General features: G+C 37.0%; 1 protein-coding gene across 3 annotated transcripts in view; it reads right to left on the bottom strand.

Annotated features, from left to right (window-relative positions):
* Invs (inversin) overlaps nucleotides 1-26761 on the bottom strand; it is a 103161-nt gene that overhangs the window by 21894 nt on the left and 54506 nt on the right. For 2 of the 3 annotated variants that reach the window (XM_048338083.1, XM_048338102.1), the window contains exons 4-11: nucleotides 19882-20055; nucleotides 16639-16806; nucleotides 14105-14285; nucleotides 10748-10857; nucleotides 7489-7660; nucleotides 4761-4916; nucleotides 4160-4389; nucleotides 1508-1614 (exon numbers count right to left, since the gene is read on the bottom strand). In XM_048338083.1, the coding sequence (XP_048194040.1) occupies nucleotides 1508-1614; nucleotides 4160-4389; nucleotides 4761-4916; nucleotides 7489-7660; nucleotides 10748-10857; nucleotides 14105-14285; nucleotides 16639-16806; nucleotides 19882-20055 (1298 nt within the window). The remainder of the gene's footprint in view (nucleotides 1-1507; nucleotides 1615-4159; nucleotides 4390-4760; nucleotides 4917-7488; nucleotides 7661-10747; nucleotides 10858-14104; nucleotides 14286-16638; nucleotides 16807-19881; nucleotides 20056-26761) is intronic. The other variant, XM_048338093.1, reaches the window with a different exon arrangement.

The raw sequence follows: 26761 nt of genomic DNA, 5'->3' as shown, positions 1-26761 counted from the left end.
TGTCTAAACCTGAATGTCAATAAACATAAAAGGCAGTTGCCAGCGTATGACATTCGTACCTCCAGGTGCATTGCTGATGAAACATTAAAAGAGACTGCCGGATGACCACTGTCTTTTTATCTAGAGACTGGCAAGAACACTTGGGGAGGATTTTTCCTTTGGTCTTGTGGTCTATAATTAATGTATGTTTATTCAAGGAGGCAGGAAGCACCTTAACTCATGTCTGAAAGTGAAGCCTTAGTATATAAATGGGAAATGAATTTAAAGAAACCATACTGTTCATGGTTTCTTTAAAAACATAGTCAGGAAGTAAATATTGTTGTTCTATAGTATAAGTTCTTTACAAATCACTAGTAATTCTTAGATTCTTAATGTCTCTCTCCTGGTATTTTATTTTATTATTTTTATTCTTGTTGTTTGCTGGTCCTGGGGCTTGACCTCACGGTATAGGTATTCCCTGAGCTTTTTTGCTCAAAACTAGCACTCTACTACTTGAGCTAACACACTAATTAGAGCCAGTTAGAGCACTGTTGCTTAATTGGAGATGAGTCTCATGGACTGTTCTGCCTGGGTTGGCTTTGAAGTGCAGTTCTCAGATCTCAGACTCCTGAGTAGCTACGATTACAGGTGTGAGCTACCAGTGCCCGGCCTATTTTTATTATTATTAAGAGCTCCAGAAGGAGACATCTGTTTTCTTACTGATGAGGAAGAGTTCTGAGCGAAATGGCACAAGGTTGGAAGGAAGAACGTGTTTCCACTGAGCTAGCTGGCCTAGCTCTTTCTCTGTTATTTCCCACCTGAAAGAATGGTGGGTGGCTCAGAGAAGATGGGTGATGTCAGGGCCATTCATTGAGCATAGTCATGAATAATGAAGGCGAATTCATATATGGCCTACAGGGATCCTAGATATAGAAGTCTAGTCACATAGTTGTAACTACCAGTTGCTAGAATCTTCCTAGCTCCAAGACCAACAAGAATTTCTGCTGCTTAAGATTTTATATTGTGTCCTTGGGCAACAGGCCCAGCATAACTGTATGAACCTTGTATTATTCAAGGAAGCTATATTTATACATTAAATGCGGAACTCCCAGCATCTATGTTTATGTGTTAATGGTGGCACTTTCATACCCATTAATGGATAATTCCCTCTCTATCAAGAAAAATCTTTTGAATACAGATAACATATTCTGCTGGCCTAAGTTGAATTCCTGGTTTTGGTTAATTAGGCCTTTTCTGATTTTATTCTCTCCCCAGGCCAGACATCTGTTTCCTCATGCAAAGTATGGATTTGCCCTAGGTAGAATCTAAAGTTCTGAATAGCTATCAAACCCAAACCAGCATTGCATGGGACTTTATGCTCTTTCTTTGGATCAAGATTTCTTAGTGTATTATCTCCTTATGAGCATACCTTTTTTTTTTCTGAACCAATATCTAAGTTAAAGAGTAAAAATCTGGCAGAAAGGATGTGAGAAATAAAACAGCACACTCATTTATATCAGCAGCTTACCTCTCTTCATTATTTTCCATCTGATTAGGGAAAGCAGCATAATGGAGTAATAGTTTGATGGCATCAAGGTATCCATTGTTACAGGACCAGTGCAAAGCTGTTCTTCCCTTTATAGAATGTGAAAAAAAAATCAAACAAGTGTACTGGGATGAATTTTTATATTTGGTTCTTTATGTTAATTCAAGAATATAATTATTCCCCAAATTACTTAGTGGTACAAAGGAAATAGAAAACAGAAATAAGAAATGGTATCTGAACCAAGATCATAATTAACACAATGGCTAAAGGTCATAACATGACAACACCCTTCATAGATGAGAAGCAATCAATACTGCTTGCGTAATATTCCATCAATGTGAAATCTGTATCAAGTTAGGAGGAAACAATACCAATACAAATCACGAGAGTCCTTACAAGGGAAAGATAAGCAGGAAGGTGACTTTCAGAGAGATACAGTCTCAACTAGCCAGGGTTGGCATTGAAGAAAGAGCAATGTGGTCATGACTCAATAAATGTGGGTGGCCTCTAGAAACTGGAAAAGGGAAGAAAACGGATTTTCCTACAAAGCTTCCAATATTTCCCTGTTGACACCTGTGTGTTTTAGTCCAGAGAGATTAATTTTGTGCTTTTGACATCTAGAACAGTAGGATAATAAATTTGTATTGTAAGTTTGTGATAATTTATCAAAGCAGCAATAGGAAAGTAAATATATCAATTAAAAATGACAACATGTTCAACTGCCTAGAAAGTAAACATACTTCTAAATAATCTTTAGTCCAGAGAATCAATCAAAGTAGGAAGTTGAAAATGTTTGAACTGAAGGACAGCAAAAATATGGCTTAAGTAGCTCAAAATACAGAAAATCCACAAAGTCTTTTGAAGAGTAGAAGCCAAATGGATGTTAAAAAAAGAGAGAAATAACAAAATATCAATATACAGGACTAATATGAGAAAATCATTATAGGTTTTACAGACATAAAAATGGTAAGGAACCAACTTTATACAGATACATTTAATGTTTTGAGTAACATGAACACACTCCTTATAAGTTTCAACTTCCCAAAGATGAAAGGAAAATAGTCATGGGACTCTTCAGATTGTCTAATTATTTTCTCTTCATCTTTGGGAACCTGATACCTACAGGGAATTTGTTCATTTTATAACCCAGAGATCAGAAGTAAATTTCCAAAATATTTAAGGAAGAAGATTCGGAATAAGGTTCTTATGAGACTAAGAAGACCTGCCACAGATGCCATCATGCCTAGAAAGAGTAGTTTAATATATCATGTATGCAAGAAACTGCCAACGGGCTGGGGATATAGCCTAGTGGCAAGAGTGCCTGCCTCGGATACACGAGGCCCTAGGTTCGATTCCCCAGCACCACATATACAGAAAAAACGGCCAGAAGCAGCGCTGTGGCTCACGTGGCAGAGTGCTAGCCTTGAGCGGGAAGAAGCCAGGGACAGTGCTCAGGCCCTGAGTCCAAGGCCCAGGACTGGCCAAAAAAAAAAAAAAAAAAAAAGAAACTGCCAACTTAGTTAAAATAGGAAAGATGTAACAAATGATAAGAGATGCATTCCTAAGACTATAAAGACCATATTTTTTCAACTGTTATTTTTACATATAGTAACAATCTTAATCAAAACTTGCTGAATGAGCTAAGAGAGAATCTATTTTCTTAGTTGGAAAATGTAATTTATGTACCTTTGTTATATGGGTAATAATAACAATAAAAAAGGACTATTTCCTAACTCTTTTGTTGATGTCTGCATACCTGGCAACCAAAACCTGACAAGTACCAACACAAGAAAGAAAAAAACTGAGGACTCAGTGATGGCTCAATTGAGAGTACTACTGCCTTACTGCATAGATGGAGCCATTAGAGATTAACCAATATCTTTAGAAGTCATTTTGGCATTATGCCTCCCAGTTAATCACACTTACATACCATTTCTTTCTTTGATTCAAGAATCTCACTTGGGGGGTAATTATTCTAAGGGAATAATGTGAAAGAAAAAATTAAATGGACAAATATGATTCCCACAATATTGTCTATAATAATGGAAAAGTGCCCAGCAAAAGGTTGAGTTCTGAAATATGTGAAACACATCATTTACACCCTGACTCTTCCAGTCTCAAATTCACCACATTAGAGTAATTATTCAAAACATGTGAGTTGTGATTTTCTTACCTTTAAAATAAAGTAATGATAGTAACTAATTAATAGAGTTGTATTTAAAGATGAAATGAACCATTAAAATATAAACTTATAATTTTGGAATATTATGCACTCATGATTATAAAGGTTATATGTATATTAAATAAAAATGTTGATTGAATGAAAAAGATCATTTGTAAAATCATATTATATATCACATATATTTATAAAATCATCTAATAAATTATATATATACAAATCATATTGTATTTCATAAAAGTTCACATCATTTCTAGTGTATATTATGACTATGTTAAATTATATAAATATGATTGAGGAGAATATCAACAAAGAAAAAATCGTAATCAGCAGATGGCTTTGTGGGTGAGCACTACGTTTGGTGATGTGTTTTTTTTACGTTAGTGCACAATGCAAAAAAAAAGAGTCTAAACATTTAGGAGGTAACTTCATATAGAGAAGACCCGGATGGCTACCTCCTTGTCCTGGATGTTGGGGTCTGCATTGTTTTCCATGAGCACCGCCATGCAGTTGATATATCCCCCATATGCAGCACACTGCAAAGGGGTTCTCCCTGCGTAATCCTGCACATTTGGATTTATCTTATTTTCTATCAGTATCTGGCACACATCAGCATTTCCTCCGAGTGCTGCCCAATGTAGGAGTGAATGTCCATCTTGGTCAACGAGATCTACCCTTGCTCCACCTGGAAAAGTAAAAGAATAATAAAAACGTCTAATGTAGACAGAATTTATCAAAAAGAATCAAAGTTAAAAAATGTAGCAACAGTCTCAGTTACTTCTCACTGAAATGCTTCCACATACACTGCTGACTTCAGAGTTTTACAATAAGCCTGTAAGTGGGTGAGGATTAAGAATTGCTCCCCTAATGAAACTGAGGATCAGACACATGAAATGACTTCCATAATCAAAGTGTCACTAGGCAGAGCCAGTAGACTGGGGTTTCCTAGTGTCAGATGGACACTAGTCATATGGCTTTTGGTCATGTGATGCTTTATTTCAAAATGAGCATGCAAGAATTCCCACCTTTTGTGAGTGACTTAGAAGAAGTACTTACCTTTGATAAGTGTCTGAATCACATCTTTGTGTCCCATCTCACAGGCTCGGAAAAGTGGAGTGTGTTTCATGACGTCAGTAGCATCTACTTGAGCATCGTTTTCTAATAATAATTTCACGGTGCTGACGTGGCCAGAAAGGGCAGCTGCATGCAAAGCTAAAAAAGTAGTAAAAGAAAATGAAAGGCTGCTAAACAACTTTACCTCTTCATTTTGCTGTGTCCTTTCCTCTGGTGATTTCTTGATCACTGTGGATCAACGAGGTCCGAATCCTAAGGATTATCTGGTTAATTTCCCACTTTCATAGATTTCTAACTTCCTTCCTACTCAGATAAATGACTCATACTTTTCCCCTTCTAGTTTCTCTTTTCATGTTCTCTTCCTTTTCTATTGGTCTGAAGTGACATCATCTTATTGGTTCCTAGTTTAATCTTTCCTCTTTTTAGAAAACAAGACAAGGGCTGGGGATATGGCCTAGTGGTAAGAGTGCCTGCCTCATATACATGAGGCCCTGGGTTCGATTCCCCAGCACCACATATACAGAAAATGGCCAGAAGTGGTGCTGTGGCTCAAGTGGCAGAGTGCTAGCCTTGAGCAAAAAGAAGCCAGGGACAGTGCTCAGGCCCAGAGTCCAAGCCCCAGGACTGGCCAAAAAAAAAAAAAAAATAAATAAATAAATAAAAAAATAAAAAAAATAAAGAAAACAAGACAAAATAACCAAGAGAATACTGCCTCCTAATCTGCTTAGTAAGTCCCTTGGGGACATGTTGACTGGCGCTGTCAACCTTCTGCTCTTCGCCTGGTCCCAGGTGCTGTTCCTTGGGTTGGTCTGGGTACCTATGAAAAACCAAAAGCCCAGACTGCACCGAGGACATTTTCCCAAACCACATGGCTTCGTGCAAGCCAGCTACTTCCTCAGGGTTCAATGAAGGAAACATCAATTCATTTCAATATGGGAGGAAAACCTGAGAGATTAAATCTGGCCTCCCCTGTGGAGCCTTCTAAGCATTAATTTTGAGTATGAGTGGTGAGTACGCTGTCCACGTGACTGCACTGCAGGGCTTGACTTGTACTGTCACTCCTTCGGTTTGAATGAGCCATGCTGACAAACCGGATGCTGGTGAAAGTTCCTCCAAGTGTTATGTTCCTGTAATGCTTCTCACAAGGCCTTTTTTTGTGAACAGTGATCCACCGTTGCTTTTACAGGCAAGTCTAAAATGACTGTAAAAAATATGGCCTTTTAGGCTGGGTAATACTTGTAATGTGGGCTGGGAATATGGCCTAGTGGCAAGAGTGCTTGCCTTGTATACATGAAGCCCTAGATTCGATTCCTCAGCACCACATATATAGAAAAGGCCAGAAGTGGCACTGTGGCTCAAGTTGGCAGAGTGCTAGCCTTGAGCAAAAGGAAGCCAGGGACAGTGCTCAGGCCCTGAGTTCATGCCCCAGGACTGGCCAAAAAAAAAAAAAAAAAAAAAAAAAAGAAGAAGAAGAAAAAAAAATTTGTAATGTTACTGGGAACAAAATAGATCAGGTTACATTCTAGGAAGGGAAGTAAATCAAATTAAAAAAAATGAAAAAAAGCCATGCCAGTAAAGTGATGGGTAGTGATGAATGGTATAATGAATGGTGTAATCAAAGGTATTTTGATGTGTAGAGTGACTGGGAGAGTAGTTTTGAAAGGACTACTTCGCAAAGGAGCTGACATTTAAGTTGAGACCTGAACCATAAAAACAGTATTTATGGGCCAAGGGAGCATTTAGAACAGCATAGGAGGAGTGTGTGTTTACGGAAGGTCAGGGTAGCTACTATACACTAAGTGTAAGTGAGTGAGCTAAGTCAGAAAGGTGGAAAGGACTGGAATATAAATGGTCACATAGGTTGGAATGATGAGAGACAAGGAAGGGCATGAAATAGGGAAGGACAGCATCTGTTTAATGACTCAAGTGGATCACTCCAGCTGTTGGGAAGAAATCTAACACAAATATACATGTTTACATTACTTATAAAGTCAGTGTCTAACCTATATCTGTCTGTATCATATCCCTACAGAAACTTAACATCTGCTGTGAGGTTTTGATAACAAAATACTTTCAAAAGCTATAGTCTTTCTCATCAAATTGAAGTTGCCTGAAAACAAAAACAATATTCTGGAGGGTATGCAAGGCTCAGTATCAGGAGAAAGATAAGTGTGCATAGCTCCCCTGCTCCTCTTCCCCCCCACAGTGTTGCACCAGTAGCTTTAAAACCCAAGAAAGTCATATTCAGGACAAAAGGTAGATGCAAAAGGCTCTAATACATCCCTATAGATCAAAATAGCCATTAATATTGTGAAACCCAATGCTAAGTTTTATCCTGTTCAGTTCTGCTGAGCTAGTGTGTGATTTTTCTTTTTTTACTTTTTCCTTCTGAGTTGGAATTAGGATATAATAACTACGAAATAGGCATAGTTTTAAAGTATAGGTTTATGCTCTAGTCATGTATAAGAACCAATGTTATGGTCAAATGTAGAAATGTGCTAACTTTGGTCATAATCCTTGGAAGAAATGCGATAACCTAGAAAGTTCAAACTTAAAGAGAAGAACAAAGACAAATAGCATTAGATAAGGGGCCATGTTTTTAAGTTTCTTTTTTACAGTTCGTAGCACCATCTACATTTGGGAGTCTGAATGAAATTGAACTGAATCGGTCTACTGGTTCTTACCTGTGAATTCATCTACCAGTTCTTACCTGTGCCTCCATATTTGTCTGCCATGTTAATATCAATGTCAGATTTCAAACTCAGCATGGTCCTAAGAACATCATCACTGCCCTTTCCTGCTGCCCACATAAAGGAAGTTCTTCCTTCCAGGTCTGAATCATCTTTCACTGAAGGATGTTTTAAAAACACTTTAACCGTTTCCTGCAAGGAAATTTCATTGAAAATATCAATCCAGCTAGGCACTGGTAGAACATGCCTGTAATCCTAGCTACTCAGGAGGCTGAGATCTGAGGATCATGGTTCAAAGCCAGCCCAGGTAGAAATGTCCATGAGATACTTATCTCCAATTAACTACCAGAAAACCAGAAATGGAGCTGTGGCTCAAAGTGATAGAGTGCTAGCCTTGAGCACAAAAGCTCAGGAACAGCTCCCAGACCCTGAGTTTAAGCCTCATGACTGACCAAAAAAAAGAAAGTATCAATCCAAGAGGGTAATATTCTTTGTAACAATAAGGCATCAATTATACATGTAACTTCAACTAAGAAGCAAAGTATTTTCTCTTGCTTTTGAATCAAATAAAATTATCTTTTTGTGACTAACAAAATGATAATTTTCATTGAAAAGAAAATCTTCACTATTATATATTAGTTTTAATTTCCACAATACTTCAAAAACATCATGCAACTCCTTCATTCAAAATCTTCAAAACTGAGAATGACTGTTTTCAATCAAGCTTCTTCAGTTCTATGTTACAGATGACAAAAGATTCAGAAGTGTCATGACCAACATTAAAATATACCTTTTCCTGTGCATTTTACAAGCAGAAATCCATATTCTTGGGCATGCTTCCAGGGAAGGTAAAAATATCATTTCACTATTCATTTTAATAATAAAAAATTTAAAGATGCTTATTAGTGCATTTATTAAATATTGATTGAAAATTACTGAGAAATGCAGTGTTCAATTCATTCAAACAAGTACTTAGCAGTTCCTATATTCAAGGTCTTTCTTCCAGATTGTCCCTGATAATCCTAATAGTGCCTAACAATTTGAATGGAAATTAATATTTCAACATTTTAAATTGTTTATTTTCTCCGAATTTAGATTCTATAAATTTTTAGAAAGATCAAGAAATGTTTGTTTAAATGGACAGAAGAGTTTCAAGAAGTTTTCTGAAGGTTGTGAGCAGACAAGAAAGGTACAAAATACTGACTCAGTATTTTACAGGAAGAGTCAATTCAATGGTTCATCTAATCCAATCCTTCATTTTACAGATGAACAAATTTATGTTGAAAGTCATAGGAATATTGGTGGCAGTTATAAGAATGGGTGAATCACAGCACTCTTTCCACTATATTGTATACTGTGTCCAAGTCTTAAAGTTGTGGAGCTATTGAGGTATAATAGCATAGTGCTTCTAAGATCTAGTATATATGTTCATTATGTATATTTGAATTAAAAAAAGAATTTAAAAAGTTGATGACTTTTGTTTCATTTTCTTTTACTAATTTGCAACTATAACTTAGTGTATTTTTTTCTAACAATGAATGTTTTTAGGTTTTTTTTGTGGTTTGTGAAAAAGAAAACTGTAACATTTTGTGAGTAAATATAGGCTAAAGGGAACAAGGAGCTTAAAATAGTTAAGAAATTTTACAACTTGAGCTGGAGAATGATGTAAAGCAAATATTTCTCTGAAATAAACATTCATAATATTTTACCATTCTTTCTTCTCTCATTAGCATAGGTATTTGATTATTGGTATCTGTATATTTGTTCAATTTGGAGCCCAATACTTAGGTGCAAGATAATAGGCAAGTAATTCAATGTCCTTGAACCTAGTTTGGTGGCTTTTAGCCTGTAAATGGAATGACATGATTGATCTCATGGGTTTGTGTTAAATTACTGGTGAGTTCTGATTTCCATAGAATGACTAACCTAAGCCGTGAATTCCTCATTGACTTATAGTATAAAGACTCCTCCTCAAAATGCTACTTAGTAATTTTTTCTGCTATATTGAGATATCAGGGAAGATAATGTTTTTCCAAGCCTAGGTAATAAATTAAACACATTTTTAGGAATGCCAAGAAGGAAAGGCTATAGGTATAATTTGTTCTGGGTACAGAGAGTAACAAAGGTATGAAAATTAGATATTCTAGTCATTTAGGATTCAATACAGCATTTGGAGAAGTCAAGAAGTTGGAATTATACTCTGCTGATGATAGTGTTATTATAATGAACCCAGGGTTTCATTACATGCACTCATATAGAAGGCAGGGATATTCACTATGACTCCTTTTTAACATGTGCCTCTTCGCATGAGTCTCTGCTTCTTGGTTATTCAGATCAAGAGGCAGAATTAGCCTGGACACTATAATTTTCTGAATGGCTGAGTGCACAGTGGATAAGAAAGTGCTTTGTAAACTACACAAGTCTATAAAGGAAGGACAATTAATAGTATTCAGTGTTTCTGTATTCTCTGATGCCCACCCATGAGCTGGTAATTGAGCTTTACCACTTTACTAGTCCAGCTAAGTCTCTAATCCTTTTTTTGCCTGTAGTTGTTTTTCAGATAAGGTCTCAGGCTAACTTTGTCTGGCTGGCTTTGGATGGCAATTCTATCCTTGTCTCCTGAGTAGCTGGGATTAGAGTTATAGTTACCATATCCCGTGCATTCTATTTCTTAAATGCTTGCTCTATGATAACAACACAGTGGATAGTTGTCATAAATTCTCTAATATTTATAATAATCCTGAAAGGAAACAATTATTTTTTTACATATGAAGAAATAAAAGAGGCTAAAAGACTTGTTCAAGGTCACACAGTTAGAAAACTGAAGAGCTGGTATTCTAGTAAAGGCTTTTGTGGTTTCAAGGCCTTGCTGAATTCAGGACAGTTATTGACCGCTACAAAAGTAACAAAGAGATGAAAGTATACTTATCTATCATAAAATGTTTGACTAAAAAAATAATAATAAAGCATTTGAGTAAAATCTTCATAAAATTTCCCACATGACTAGCAACTTTACAAAAACCCAGACTATAACTACATCACAGTCAAGAGTTGGCAGTGCATACAATTATTGAAAGGTACCTTCTGCACCAAACCAAGCTAATGAGTGCCATAGAACTGGTAAAATCTGTCACTATTAGGTTTGTGATATTGTGCTAGAAGTTACCACTAGGACAAACTGGGTGGATGGTACATGGGGTCTTGTATTTCTTGTAATGGCATGTCACTCTACAGTTGGCAATATGAAAAAAAAATAAAAAATGGTCCTATCTTACTTACAGCGAAGTTACTCTGAGCTGCGTAGTGAAGGGGTGTTGCTCCTTGGCTGTCCGATGGGATAGTTCCTGACTTATTTCTTTCTAGAAGAAGATGGACAATCTGTGCATGGCCTGAGAACAGACACAACAAAGTAGTTAACAAATATAAAGGATGATGATTTGAAGCTATTTTTAAAAGTCATAAGAATATACCTTATACTCTATGTGCGTGTATATACACACATGTGCACACAGAAACACACACACATACACACACATCTACCCCAGTACCAGGGTTTGAACTCAGGGCTTCACAGTTGCTTGTCTTACTTGCCAAGTGGTAGACCACTTGACCCATACCTCCAGCCCAGCATTTTGCTGGTGATTTTGGAGATGGACTCTCTAGGACATTTTTATGTTGGATGGCTTTGGATTGTAATCCTCTGGATATCAATATCCTGAGTAGCTAGGATCGTAGATGAGCGGCACCAGTTCCCAATTCAGAATGGTTTTGGAACAGCAGTCTCTAATGAAGCCTCTTCTAACTTCTCACCAGGCTAAACCATAAAGGCAAAAGCTAACTCTCAAACACCAAAAATGAAATACTTTAATCATAAAGGAAATGATACTGGGCATAACTGCTCAACTGAGAAAAACATCCTAGGCATCATGTCACTGTACTCTCTGGCTTCATTCTGTATCAAAGGAGGCCAGGTACTTTAGTGCCAGGTCCTCTTAGGCTTTACTGCTCCTTGTCACAAGGGTACACTGCAGTCAATCAGAAGTGTGAAGCCATTCTTTTCTACTGTTTAGGTAGACAAACTATAATACAGTCATTTCTCTAGAGCATCCTGACCACTCCATCTGTGTGCATGGCCTGAGAACAGACACAACAAAGTAGTTAACAAATATAAAGAATGATAATTTTAAGCTTTTTTTTTTTTTGGCCAGTCCTGGGGCTTGGACTCAGGGCCTGAGCACTGTCCCTGGCTTCTTCTTGCTCAAGGCTAGCACTCTGCCACTTGAGCCATAGCGCCACTTCTGGCCATTTTCTGTATATGTGGTGCTGGGGAATTGAACCTAGGGCCTCATGTATACGAGGCAAGCACTCTAGCCACTAGGCCATATCCCCAGCCCTTTAAGCTATTTTTAAAAGTTATAAGAATATACCTTATATTCTATGTGTGTATATACACACGTGCACACACACACACACACACACACACACACACACACACACACACATCTACCCCATTGAAACTGTCTTTCTCTGAGTCTTTGAACACTTAGACATTGATTTCCAAACCCACAAAACAAGAGGGCAGGTATGATGAGGCAGTGGTGGGATATTACCCTGCAGTGAGGTTTGGAGGAAGTGATTTCTACCAGGGAAGAAATGGACAAAAGATCAACATGCAAACAGTTGTGTATAGTCTGTAACTCCAGCTGAGAAGCAGAGGTTGGAAGATTGAGTGGTCAAGGCCAACCTGGGCTATAAGGAGTTTCAGGATAGCCTTAGGTACAAAGGGAGACTGCTTCAACAAAATAAAACAACAAATCAGTGTAGGGAAGGGATCTTTTCATACTATCTATCACTAGAGTAATAGGGAATTGGGAAACAGACAATATAGAAGCAGCAGCCAAGCAAAGATACACAGAATCAAAGCCAGGCGGACAATGAGAACTTGAATGGCACTGGTACTCATCTACTTGCTCTTCACAAGTAGAGGTCTTCATGGCGTCTCCATGAAATAAATGTAGGATCAAAGGCAACCTGGGCCACATAGTGCATCTACACCCATTTCATTTTATGTGAAGAACAGAGAAAATTTCAGAAAGGAGTATAGGAAAACACACTATAGGACAGGGAAAAACAAATGCCAAGAGAAAGATAAAGAGCATACCTCAGAAATGCTATAAAGAAGGATCCAGAGGAAGAATTCAGGAGACTGGCATCTTCAACTTAGTGTGAAAAGAAATGCCTTCCATGAAACAGAAACAGAATTCCTAAGAAGAAAACAGATTGAAATGAAAGGCAATGGAAGAAGAAGAAGGAAATATGATGAGACAAAAAGAAACAGGGATGAGAGAAGGAAATGAAAACACAATCTAAATTACAATCTATGTTATTGGGTGAAAGAAAACAGAATTTGTGGAATAAAGTCAGTTTAGTGATGTGGAGATAAATTTGCCAATTATACCCACATTCTAGAGGAAAAGGAAAAGAGATGAAATTGCACCTTGAAATGAAACTTAAGTAATAATTATTAATAGGGCCAGAAAACTGAATGAAGCTATAAAATCAAGATAATAATTGGGAGACACCCTCGGATTATACTAACAAATACAAAAAGACTAATGAGTAAAAGGTGATAAATTATTTTGTCTTAAATAGGAGTCAATAAATGAAATGTTGCTCTTGACTCCTACTCAGGCTTAAAATGTTCTCATTTGCTTATTTATTTATTATTTCTGGTACACAGGGTTGAACTTAGGGATTTGTGCTTTTGCTTAGTTTTTCCTTGCTTAGCTTGGTGCTCAATCACTTCAGCTATACCTCTACCTCCAACTTTTTGCTGGCTAATTGGAGATATGAATCTCATAGATTTTCCTGCCCAGGTTGGCTTGGAGCCATGTTCTTCAGATCGCAGCCTCCAGAGTCACTAGGATTACAGGTACAAGCCACTGGCACCTGGCTCAGAATATTCTTGATAAATTTAAAAGCAATCACTGGGACAGACTAAAGATGTTCTTAAAATATTAAGTAACTCAAAACAAAGTAACAGCAAGAAATCTAATCCACATACCAAAAAGTATAAAACAAAGGCAACAGGATAAAAAATAGGAAAAAATTCTTAAGATACTAAAAGACCACATTAGTTGTGTTTTAACCATAAGGGATAGAATTACATTACATGAGAAAAAGTTTCAGGTTGTAAAAATCTGACACATGTATACCTTCTTACATAAAAATGGATACCCTAAAAGGTTATGTGAAAGAAAAATATGAAGAAAAAAATCAATTATCACAACATTAGCACAAACATGAAGTTAAAGCCCTCTTTTCCCCCAATACAGGCACTGGGTATGAGAAGAGAATTATCTTACATTTTTACATGTTGTCCATGAATTGTCATTACTTTTATGACAAAAGTGAAAACAAAAATATGGTGTTGAAATTAAAAATATTTAACCAGAGAAAGGATTTATATTGCTGAAACTTAGGCATACAATAGAGTCAGCTTATAAAATATTTCAACAGCTTAATTAGAAATTGACATAATTAAACAAGATGAGAACCAAGAAAGAGCAGGAATAGGGATTCTGTATTGTCAGGCAGTTTTTCTTATTGCTGATCCTCTGATTCACAGCAACTTACCTAGCAAAGCTGCCCAGTGCAGAGGAGTTCGAAATAAGTTATCATAGGATGTTATGTTGCAACTTTCATACGAGGTCAAGACATCAACCACTGTCACATTTCCATCAGCAACTGCAAAGTGGAGAGGTGTGCGGCCCTCATAGTCCTGCCAGTTTAGTAAAGACTCTGTTGGAGCAGCATCCTGTTTTGAAGGAAAGAGAAACTTCAGACATATGTGTAAATCCTAAATAAATGATGGTTGGCATACTATCATACTAATAGAGCAATTTTCCAAACCTAACAGTGGCTACTTTCTTTATCGGCACAAAAATAAAGACAAATACAGAAAACAATGTATAGTCTCAATCTTTAGACTTATTCATCCTTGACTATCAGTACAGAAAAGAATGTAATAACCACTGTGTATTGATTACTTTTTATGGTACTAAAAGTTTTTCCTAGTGTACTTTTGTGTCTTGTATGGATTCAGCTAACACTGTGTTTTGCACTTTTCATTAATAAATAATTTATAATAAATAATCCAGAAATAATCCATACATAATTTTGTCTGTTTCCAATGTTTATATTATGATAATATATATGAACTCCCTTTGGCCACTTTTCCTTTTAGCACTGCACTTATGGGTATTTGTGTTGATACCAGTGCATTTGTTGACTTGTATGAATAAACCATGCTTTATTTATCCACTCTCTTTCTGAGGGACTGTTAGGTTGTTTCCATTTATTTTCACCATCATAAGTAATGTTTCAGTGAATGTGTCCTTTGCATGTCCCTTGTTACATATGTGTGATAGTTTTCTCTTGGCCAGATATCAAAAGAGGAACTTCTGGGTTGAAGGAGATCTTCATCTTCAACTACATACTGTCAAATTGCTCTCCAAATGGTTATGTCAATTAACACACCATGACAATGTGTAAAAGTTTTTATATCCTCTCATGCTGGCACAAATTCATCACTTAATTTAAGCAGGCAATAGAGTTGGTCTTATCAACTGACTATATTTTTTCTTAGCGAAACTTTTTTTTTATTATTTTAAACAAATTTTAATTGTTTTATTGTTATTAGAAAGGTGATATACAAAGTGGTTACATTTCTTTTGGGGAAGTGTCACTCCTTCCCTCACTCTCTATATTTTTTCCTTGTGAGTGTGAAAGACATTTCACTGATGGTTAATTTGTAGTACTTTTACGAATGAGATTGAAACCTTTTAATCATGTTTATAGGTGATTCAGTGTTATTTCCCTGTAGAATGACAGTTCATAATATTTATTTATTTTCCTATCAAACCTTTGTAACAGAGTTAAGATGCATTGCAAAAGGCCCTATTTCTCCAGTGCTGGGATGATCCTCAACTCTCCTTCCAGAGTGGCTTCAGCCAGGATCATGTTCCTTCTCAGGTTCAAGGCCATGCTTCAATCTGAGAGCTCAATTTGAGCTTTTTCTGAAGAGTCATCTCAGATTAGAGCCTTCCTGTGCCACCAGCCCATTTTACAAAAAAAGGAGTATGACTTAGGCTCTCGAGTTACCCAACCAGTATGATTAAGAGGATGGGAAAGATCTGAGAGAAAAATATCACTGAGTGAGAATTGAGAGAATTCTACCCTAAATGCCTTCAGATGTTAAACTTACCATATGAGGAACATTAAAGATCAACAAAAATATAAGAGAGTAATGGGAAGTGAGCAAGGAAGAGAAATAATCATAATGATGAGACAGATTTTAAGAAAGGCTAAATAAAAATTTAGGACATGAAAAATACCATCACTGAAGATTAAATACTCACCAGACAGGGTGAATAACCACATAAGAGTTAGCTGAAGAAAGACCAAGTGAAGTAGAAGATGATCTGAGGTGATTACCCAGAATGTAGCAGATAGACACAGGAAATGGAAATGTAATAGGAAGTTAGTAAACATGGAGAATAAGTGAAAAAGTCTCTCTCTCTCATATATACATATGGACAGAGACAGAGGAAGAGAGGGAGAAAGAGGAGAGAGACTAGCCTAAGCTACACAGTGAAACCCTTTCTCAGAAAACAACTAATCAGTAGATGATAATCACAAAACTGAAGATAATGTTGGCCTCTTGAGGAAGGAGAGACTGGAAAGTACTCTACCCTGGGGGCTTTAGTGGTACAATGGTAATGTACCTTTTCTTAAACTTAGTGTTGAGTACGTGAATTTGTTGTTTCCTTACTTTTAAAAATTATACATGCATTCCAGTACTCTCACTAGATCTATTCACTGTTCAGTAAAATCAAGTAATCAATAATAAAAATAAAACTATGTAAAGGAATGATAAATATAAATTCAGGGGAACAAGGATGAGGATAGCGAGGATGAGGGAATGCATCTGGAAGTAGGAACACAGGAACCTTCTGTGTGGTCTTCAACAGTGTTACTGAAATGCTCTGTATCTTGGGGGAAGGTTCACATGCCTGATGTGTTCTCTGGCTTCATAATCTGCGTGTATAGTGAACATATTCTTTTGTACGTCCTGGTTATTTAATCATCATTTTGTTTGTTCTACTCACCAGAATGCATCTCACTGTGTGCACAGCATTTGGGTCTTTATGGTTGGCTGCCCAGTGGAGTGGGATCTTGCCCTCGACATCAGGGATGCCAATGTTGGAATCATGCTTGATCAGCAGCTTCACGTGCTCAGGGTTGTTGTAGTAGGCACTCCAATGCAGAGCTGTTTGCTACAAGGTGGAGAGGCTCTCAAAGTGACATCTAACTTCTCCAAACTTTTTTTGGGGAGGGTTCAGTTGTGGGGCTTGAAGTGAGGGCCTGGGAGCTGTCCCTGAGCTCTTTTGCTCAAGACTAGCACTCTACCACTTGAGCTACAGCACCACTTCTGAGTTTTGAATGGTTAATTGGAGATTTGAGATTGGAGTTTTACAAGGACTCATGGATTTTCCTGTGTGGGCTGGCTTTGGACAGTGATCCTCAGATCTCAGCCTCCTGAGTATCTAGGATTACTGGTGTGAACCACCAGTGCCCAGCTCTCCAAACTTTTAAGAGGTGATAGACACTGCTGAAAAGAGTTTTTATACATTGTACATCACAGTCATTATAACCCTCTGGGAGATAAGTGTTCTTTAATTTGCATATAATTGACAAGGAGAAGGTATAATCTGCTCAAGGCCAGGATATACATGTCCTTTAACCCAGGAAGCTTGATTTTAAGAGTCTGGCCTCTTAATTTCCACAGTTATATAGTTCATCAAGTACACTAATAATAGTAAGAAGAAAGATAAAAGTAGCTCAATATCTGTGTGTGCTGGTGGCTCACACCTATAATCCTAGCTACAGAAGACTGAGATCTGAGAAAAACAGTTTGAAGCCAGCTAGAGTGAGAAAATCAGTGATCTTCTTCTCTCCAATTAACCATCAAAAAGTGGAGCTGTGGCTCAAGTGGTAGAGTTCCATCCTTGAGGGGAAATAGCTAAGGGACAGCACCTATGCCTGAGTTCACATCCCAGTACCAGCAAAAAAACAAATAAAAACAAAAGTAGCTCAATAATTACCAATGAAGAAAGGGATGGTCTTGATATCACACATTTGGTTATCACACACACCAAAAAACCCACCTGAGAATGTGATAGAATACTTTGAATTTTTAAATCATTTTAGTTCTTAGATAGTATCAATTAGGGTTTCATTTTAATAAGTCTATTTATGTATGCAATGCTTCTTGATCTTAACTATCATTTTCCCTCATCCGTGATCTTAGACATACAAAAATTAACATGGCATTTGTTTAAAATGTCTCTATAAACATTTGATATGAAGTCACTATTTAACTTATTACTTTTGTTTAGTAACAACTGACGATCACAATGAAATTACAAGTATAATGCCAATTATGATCATCTAATTTCTTAGGATTTGCCATGCTGCTTTCATAGTGGCTGCACCATTTTACATGTCCACCAGAAAGTCATGGGGGTTAGATTTCTTCACACCCTTCCAAACATGTCTTATTTTTTGTATATCAAGTGTTAGCTCTATCACCTAGGCACATTCCCATCCCAGCTGTAGGGGTTTTGTTTGGTTTTGCTGTCCTGGGGTTTAAATTCTGATCCTTCCGCTTGTTATAGAGGTACCTGCTCTCATTGTTCATACTGCTGAGCCAGGTTTCCAGCCTGTTAGTTTTTGAGACAAAAATCTTGTTATTCAGGCTGGTTTCAAATTTGTGATCCTTGAGCCTCAGAAGCCTGCTGAAGGAATACAAGAATTATGAGTGTGGGTCTATACACTGGCCTGACCGTGGCTGTGATCTGCACTTTTCTGATCAATAGTGCTGTTGATCATTATTTCTTCTGATTGTTGGGCATTCATATGTCTTCTTTGGAGAAATGTCGGTTAAAGGTCTTTGCTGATTTTTAATTGGTTTTTAAGGTGTTCATTTTTAAGTTATAAAAAATTAACCTATGGCTGATTAGAATTTTTTTTTTTTTTAGAAAGAAGCTGATCCTTTACCACAGAGAATTTGAAAATCACTCCCCTAGCTTTCTGTGTTACTCTCTTCTCTACTTCGGCCTGTACTACACAGCTCTTTCCACAGCTGTTGATGGAATGGATAAACTCCGAGATAACCTCCTACCCCTACACAGCAACTAATGGACAGAGCTATCTGAAGACCACAGGAAGTGCTATAAGATATAGGGAAGACACTTAGAAAACTTAAAGAAATGGAAAGCTTCTTATGTGATCGATATGAGTATTTGTGGGTAGATTAAAGTGCTTTTTATAGTGAAATATTAGCATTATGAATGCTATGGGTTTGGAATAATATTCCTGCACAAGTGTAAAGTAAATGTTGATCTCAGAACTCAGACTACTAAATAAAACTTAAAAATTACACAGAGAATGCTATGAGAGTGAGAAAGATTACTGAATATAAATCCAGTGGATTTAGTCATAAGAGTTTTACATGGGAGCATTGGTGTTAACAAAATTCTATGTCTAAATGCCGGGTGGAAAGGAAGGGGATTATCATTTTTTTCTAACTAAAGATGACATTTTTTTCTTTTGTAAAGAATGATAAGAGCATCAATCAAAACAATGACCAGTGTGGACAATATGTTAAAATTTAAGAGCAGGGAAGATAATGAATCATAGCAACAAATGCTAGAGCAGATGTCAGAACTGAAATGCAGCCAAATTATGTTTGTTGAGAGAATACTGTGTACTGGACATTATGCTAGACAAATTGTATGGATTGTATCATTTTATTATCCATAATCTTATTTGTTTTTTGCATATGAGAAAATTAAGGCACTGAGGAGCTAGGTAATTTGGCCAAGGACACAGAACAAGTACTGGTGGTTTCTGGATTGAAGGTGAAGGAAACTGAGGCCAAAGCAAGGCCATTAGACCACTATATACTTAGTATATAGTCCCGGGCATTGGGCCACTGTAAAACTAACCATCTACAGTAACTATGGTGACTCTGTCAAATACAGTATTTTGGAGTTAAATTTGGATTTTGGATTTGAATTCTAGTTCTATCACTTACATCTTGGACAAAATTTTAATCTCCCTGAGCTTCAGTTTTCCCATCTGTAAAAAGGAGATGATACTATGACCATATGGTAAGCAAGGCAGAAAAAAGTACAGAATTAAAGTAAAATGCTTTAAAGGGATGTATGTAGGCATGGAGCTGTTCTGCCACTTGTATAGGTGCAGATGTAGGCCTTCTTCCTTGAAGTTTTACATCATAGAAGAAAGTGTTTGTTTTCTGTTCTCATTTGACTTTGAAAGTCCATTACCTTATTTTTATCCTGTGTGTCTACTTCCCCAGGCGCCATAAACTTCAGCAGGAGTGCCAAACACTTAGGACTCTTGTGTCGGGTGGCCAAGTGCAAGGGTGTCATCTCTTCTAGATCCTTCTGCATCCAGTTTGCTCTGCGTGTAAGTAAGAGTTTCATGAAACGATAATTTCCCTAATATGACAGAGAGAGAGAGAGAGAGAGAGAGAGAGAGAGAGAGAGAGAGAGAGAGAGAGAGAGAGAGAGAGAACAAGAAGAAATTTACGTTGGGGCTAGTTTTCTTTAAACATTTCTTTTAAACATTTTTGAACATTTCAATAATTCTTCTAGGTAAGCACTGAGAGAAATTAATAAAAGGAAAAATACATCACCACATTAAAATAGCAATTCATTTTTTTCATTTCTTTCCAACCACTTTCTACCACATATGATTTATACAGTGGCTTGGGAATGTTTTATTGGGTTAAGGCAATATGACCACTTAACCAACCTACTATTACTAGTTACTTAGAATCTTTCCAATGTTTTCTACTGTAGAGAATGCCTCAATGCACATCCTTCCCCTCCTCCCACATAGTTATTTTTCCTTAACATGTTCATAAAAATAAATTACCAGGAACTAAACATTTTATAATTTTTTAATGTATTTCCAATTTGTTGTCTAGTAGCAGCAATGTGTGTGTGCACTGGTTTCAACACAGTCTGATCTATTTAGTACCTATTATTTATATCTATACAGTACCTATTATTTATATTTAAAGTCTAATACACCCCTGTGAAAAATATATATGAGATTCCAAGGGGTAAAATGTCCTTTGCGTGGTCCTTGTGTAATACTAAAGGGGTGGTAAATTTTCTTGAAGACAGTTATTGATACATCTAAAGGAGAAGCCGGGCATTCAAAGTTTATATCTCAGATTCAAATAAGGGAACCGCTAGAGCAACAATGAGGTACACAGTGAGGAAGAAGAGTTGCCTGGTTTCCATAGAAGATGATGACATAGGAAAAAACCGTCACAGGTTGGGGCAGAGATAAATGAGAAGACCGGCAAGGACAGAAAAGTCTGTAAGTCAGTTTACATTAAACAGATCTGGAATGAACTGAAAACAAACCACCCCATTTCCATTATTTCCTCTCAGGCAGATTTTCTTGACACCACAAAGCTGGTTTTCCTTTATTCTACCACTTTTCCATTTCCTGTATAGCACTTTCCTCAGTAGTCAGTGAGTCACGATTCTACTCAGTGAGAGTCCCTCACAGACCGAAAGCTCCAAGAAAGGCAGAGCTATATTTTATTTGTGGGGGGTGGGTAGGGAGCATTCTGGGGCTTGAACTCAGGGCTTGGGTGCTGTTCCTGGTTTGTTTGTTTCACTCACAACTAGTGTTCCACCACCTGAGCTATAACTTTTCTTCCAGCTTTTGGGTGGTAAATAAGAGATAAATGTCTCACAGGTTTTCCTCCCTGGGCTTGCTCCAAACCAAGATTCTTAGCTCTCATCCTCCTGAGTAGCTAGTGCCTGGCTCAGGACTATGTTTCATTAATCACTGTGTTAGCATAATTTGTGGCATAGAACAGGTGCTTCCTAATTCCAGGTAATGATGCAAAGGACTAAGTTTTTTTTATATAATTTTAAAATTCTTATTCGTAATGGAGAAGAATGATGAAAGAGGTGACACAGATCAACATGACTTATGGAATTATAACCTCTTTGTAAAATTGCTTAATAATAACATTGAAAAGAATCTCATTTACAACTGCCACTTAGGTTAAAGAAGTTGAGAAACGTAATTTTCAAACAGATGTCATTTGCTCACTTGTATATTTTAATGGTTTCCTTTATTCACTTTTCATTAACAGCATATAACATTTAACTATACCTCTCAGTTTATTCACCGCTTAAAAAGAAAGGTGCTTTGAGAGGGGGAATAAGGTGTTAAAATTTCCTCAAGAGGGCACCCTGCTCTAAATTTCTTGCTCTTTTCTTTGGAAAAAACGAAAATGTACCCAGGAAAAACAAATGCATATGACACTTCATGCCAAAAAATAAGGTCTGACCTTTCTGAGTATAACATTTCAAATACTACAGAATAATTCATCATGACCTTTTAAAGATATTCCATCAGACAATCATTTTGATTGTGAAATTAGAGAAAAGTAGGCAGGAGAACAAGGGGAGCTACTACTTGTTGGTGGTGACTAATGTGTTACAGACACAGTGCTTGTCCTACTGATGCTTTCCATCATTCTTGAGACTTTACCTTCACAGAACACAGCACCTGTTAGTGATATTTATTCATTTACACATTCAACAAACATCCATTGGGCCTTGATAGAAAACAGGCAGGAATATAATGTGTTCACTTCACTTTTATTTATTACAAAGCTTGCAACATATTTTGTTCTGCGACTCACTGAAATACCATGGGAAACATTTGCAGATTAAATAAAGTATCCTCCCATCCCTCTATTTCCTCATCCTTAAACCAGGGATAATAATATAGTACCTGCAATTCTTATGCATGTGAAATGAGACAGACAATATTTGTAAAGTAGTCACAACAGTGGACAAAGTAAACATTTATCAAATGTTTGCAAGGATTATTAGGAACAGTTTTCCAGTGTGGAGAAGGCAAAATGAAATGTAGGTGGTTGTGTGGAACAAAGAATGGCCCTAATTTGTGTGTGTGTGTGTGTGTGTGTGTGTGTGTGTGTGTTCTTATTCGGATAGCTATCCATGTCTACCCACAGATAATGCTAATGAGGACCAATACAGGCACACCCAACTGGAATTCCACTGGTACCCTGGGGAGCCACCAGTTATGTGAACAGGCTGGCTTCTCCTGTTCTAAAGGACAGAGACTTATCAGATGGTACACACAATAACTAGGGCAACAAAGAATATAATTCAGTTGGACTATGGTCAACCTCCCTATTCTCTTGAACAGGCATTATTAAGAGCCTATTAACATGCAAATTTAATCTCTGGAAACAAGTAGAAGGGACAGAGAAATTCAAGAACTGAAATCATGAGGATAGGGGGGAAGGGGGGGACCACTGTAGCTCAGTGGTAGAGGGCTGGCCAACATGCATAAAGTCCTAGGTCCCTTGGCACTGGAACAAAGTCAGAAACTATGTCTATTATCAGTGGAAAAGGACAATACTAGTTAGGAAAGCAAGCTAATTTGTCAACTCCCCAGAGATTCATGGTATAAGCCACTTTGTTTCCCATAAAGCCTTCTCAATAGGGGGGGGGGTGGTCTCAATATTTATTCCCTATTGTGTAAGGTGAGGACTTCTACCATTTTTTATATGTTATATTTATATATTTTTTCTGAATAATTACTTATTTTTTGTCAAAGTGATGTACGTAAGGCAGTGGGTACATTTCTTGTACAATTTGTTACCTCCTCCCTCATTCCCCACACCCCCTTTCGACTTCTCCCATTTTTAAAATATTGTTATAAGGTAAATACTTTGCAGGGAGGATTTGGGAGTTAATCCTTTAGTCTCATCGTTTAGGGCCACAAATAAACTAGTCCTGTAGCAAGGACTACTTATTTGAGAATCTGCTTTTGTAATTTCTGCCAGGGCAGAAAACAGTGTAAGAGTGGAGAAGGTATGCAAAAAAAGTATATCCTTAAGAAAACTCTGAAGGGCTGGGAATGTGGCTAAGTGGTAGGGTGCTTGCCTTGTATACATGAAACCCTGGGTTTGATTCCTCAGTACCACATAAACAGAAAAAACTGGAAGTGGTGCTGTGGCTCAAGTGGTAGAGTATTAGCCTTGAGCAAAAAGAAGCCAGGGACAGAGATCAGGCCCTGAGTCCAAGCCCCAAGACTGGCAAAAAAGAAAAAGAAAGAAAAAGAAAAGAAGACTCTGAAGGCTGGTGAGCAGAAATAGGAGAGCTGAAGTTGTAGAAAGGTCGTGACTAGTCACTAGAAAGACATTACTCTGATAGAATCAGGTCTATTCTGATTCTGAAATATGAAAAACTTTCCCTATGCTTCTGAATGAATAAAATGGCATTAGTTGTTTTTTGTTGGGTAGACATACTTCCCATCCTACTCTTCCTATAACTACTAACACTCAGAACTTCTTGTGTCTTTCACATGAGTGGTTATGACATTTGGATTTTCCTCAAACGTATGAAAAGGAGTGTAATCTCTGAAAGGTTGGACAAGAATTTTAAAAGTCCTATCATCTAGGGAACAGCATGTGAAATAAGTCAGCACATATTGATAGTATAAGGGGTTTCATTATGATATCTCCATACATATATAAAAATTGTATCCTGATTAAATTTATACCCTCTATCAGTCTCCCTTGTCTTGTGCTACCTTCTTCAATTTCAACAAGTTTCATTTCTCTATCTTCATATATAATAATTTGGCTATATTTACCCTCCTTTGTATTCTGTATTCTTCCCCTCCCACTGGTACCCCCCTCAAAACAGAAACTGTTACACATTCCTGTGATATGTTCTACATAGTGTATGTTAGAAAAAGCAGCTCCACTGTGTTATTTCACATGTGTTCTTTCTCGTGTGTGTGTGTGTACACATACATCTACCTATGTGTATTTGTCTATTATGTCTTTTAGGCTAGATTCTGCTTATGAGAAAAAACATGTGGCCTTTGTCCTTCAAAACCTGGCTTACTGAACATGATGATCTCCACATCCATCCCTTTTCCTGCAAATATCATAATTTCATTTCTTTATGGCTGAGTAGTACTGTATCATGTATGTACACCACATATTCTCAATCCATTCACCAACTGTAAGGAAAGTAGTCTGTTTCTATGGCTTGGCTATTCTGAATAGTTCTGCAAAGAAAACATGGGTGCACAAGTACTTCCAATCCTGCTATATGTCCAAGAGTAGTATTGCTAGACCATATTATATATAGTTCTATTTTCAAGGAATCTCCACCTTGTTTTCCAAAGTGGTTGCACTAACTTATATTCTTGCCAACCATGTATATGGGTTCTTTTTTGCCCTATGTCCTTGCCAGCAGTTGTTGTTTTTTATATTCTTGATGGCCATTCTTACTGGAGTGAGATAAATCTCAGTGTCATTTTGATCTCAATTCCTTCATGGTTGGGAATATTGAGCATTTTCTCATATATATATGAAAATATTTTATATTGTCCACATATATTAATTCCTTGTCAGAGGTATAGCTGGTAAAGATTTTCTTCCTTTATGGAGCCTTTTCATTCCACTACCTATTTCCTTTGTTGTACAGAAGTTTTGTTTTTTACTTTGAAGAAATCCTACTTGTCAATCCTTGCTTTTGTTTGCTGAGTTATTACAGCTCTCTGCAGGACGTTATTGTCTTTATCTATATGTTCCAGTGTTTTCCCTAGTAGTTTCAAAGTTTCAGGTCTTAGATTAAGATATCTGATGCACTTTGAATGGATATTAGCACAGAATGAGAAACAATCCTCTATATGTAGATACCCAGTTTTCCTAGCACCATCTATTGAAGACACTATCTTTTCTCAATGCATTTTTTTGTGTCTCTGTCAAAACTCATCAGGCTATAACTGCTAGAGTTATTTATCAGTCTTCTGTTCTATTAGTTTTCATGTATGTTTTTGTGCCAATACCATGTTGTCTTTTGTCACGCTCAGCAGTATAGTTTGAAGTCATATATTTATTTGATACTTCTCCCAGCATTGTTTGTTTTGTTCTTGGTTAGGATTGCTTTAATATTCAAAGTATTTTGTGCTGTGACATGAATTTTAGGATTCATTTTTCTATCTTGGTAAAGAATGTCATTGTAATTTTAATGAGGTTTGTATTGAATATGTAGACTGCTTTTGATAGCCATTTTCACAATATTGATTCTGCTGATCTATGGGAATAGGAGGATCTTTCCACCTGTGGCTGTCTTCTTTGATTTCTTCCTTCAGTGATTTATAGTTTTCACTGTAGAGATCTTTCACGTCTTTAATTAACTCCAAGGTGTTTTTTTTTTTGAGATTATTGTTTATGGTATTTGCTGTCCTGATTTTTTGCCCAGTCTGTTCATTTTTGGTGTAGAAAAGCTACTGATGGTTTTTTTGTTTTTTGCTGGTTGGTCCTAGGGCTTCAACTCAGGGCCTGGGTACTGTCCCTGAGCTTCTTTTTGCTTAAGGCTAGCACTCTACCACTTGAGCCACATTGCTACTTCGGGCCTTTTCTCTTTATGTGGTACTGAGAAATTGAACCTTTCCTTTAAAGAGTCCACTTAAAAATTACTAGATCTGATAAACACTTTGGACAACATGACAGCACATAAAATTTATATACAAAAATCAATAGCTTGGACTGGGAATATGGGTTAGTGGTAGACTGCATGCCTAGCATGCATGAAGCCCTAGGTTCAATTCCTCAGTACCACAAAACCAGTCAGAAGTAGTGTTGTGGCTCAAGTGGTAGAGTGCTAGCCTTCAGCAAAAGAAGCTCAGGGACAGTGCCCAGGCCCCTAGTTCAAGCCCCAGGACTGGCAAAACAAAAACACCAAAACAAGACAGAACAAAACAGAACCCCAAAGAAATAATAAAAATTATGGCAGAAGTTACTGAAATGGAGACTAAGATCAATAAATAGACGAAACAGTTGGTTTTTCACACAGATAAATAAGATCAGCCAACCTTGAGTGAAACTAACCAAAAGAATAAGGGAGGAGACCCAAATTAAAAGATGAAGAGGGAGATATTACAACAGATACAAATAAATTCAGAATTCAGAGAATATGTTGAAAATTTGTACTCCAACAAACCGGAAAATTAAGAAGAAATGGATTCCTTGGCATGTATGACACACCAAAATTGAACCAAGAGGATATAAACAACTTAAACAGATCTATACCAGGTAATGAGATTGAATCAGTA

This window comes from Perognathus longimembris, chromosome 1, assembly GCF_023159225.1.
Source record: "Perognathus longimembris pacificus isolate PPM17 chromosome 1, ASM2315922v1, whole genome shotgun sequence".
In the NCBI taxonomy this organism is placed as follows: Eukaryota; Metazoa; Chordata; class Mammalia; order Rodentia; family Heteromyidae; genus Perognathus; species Perognathus longimembris.
Note: the sequence above shows the minus strand (reverse complement) of the source record. Positions and strands in the feature narration are given on the sequence as shown.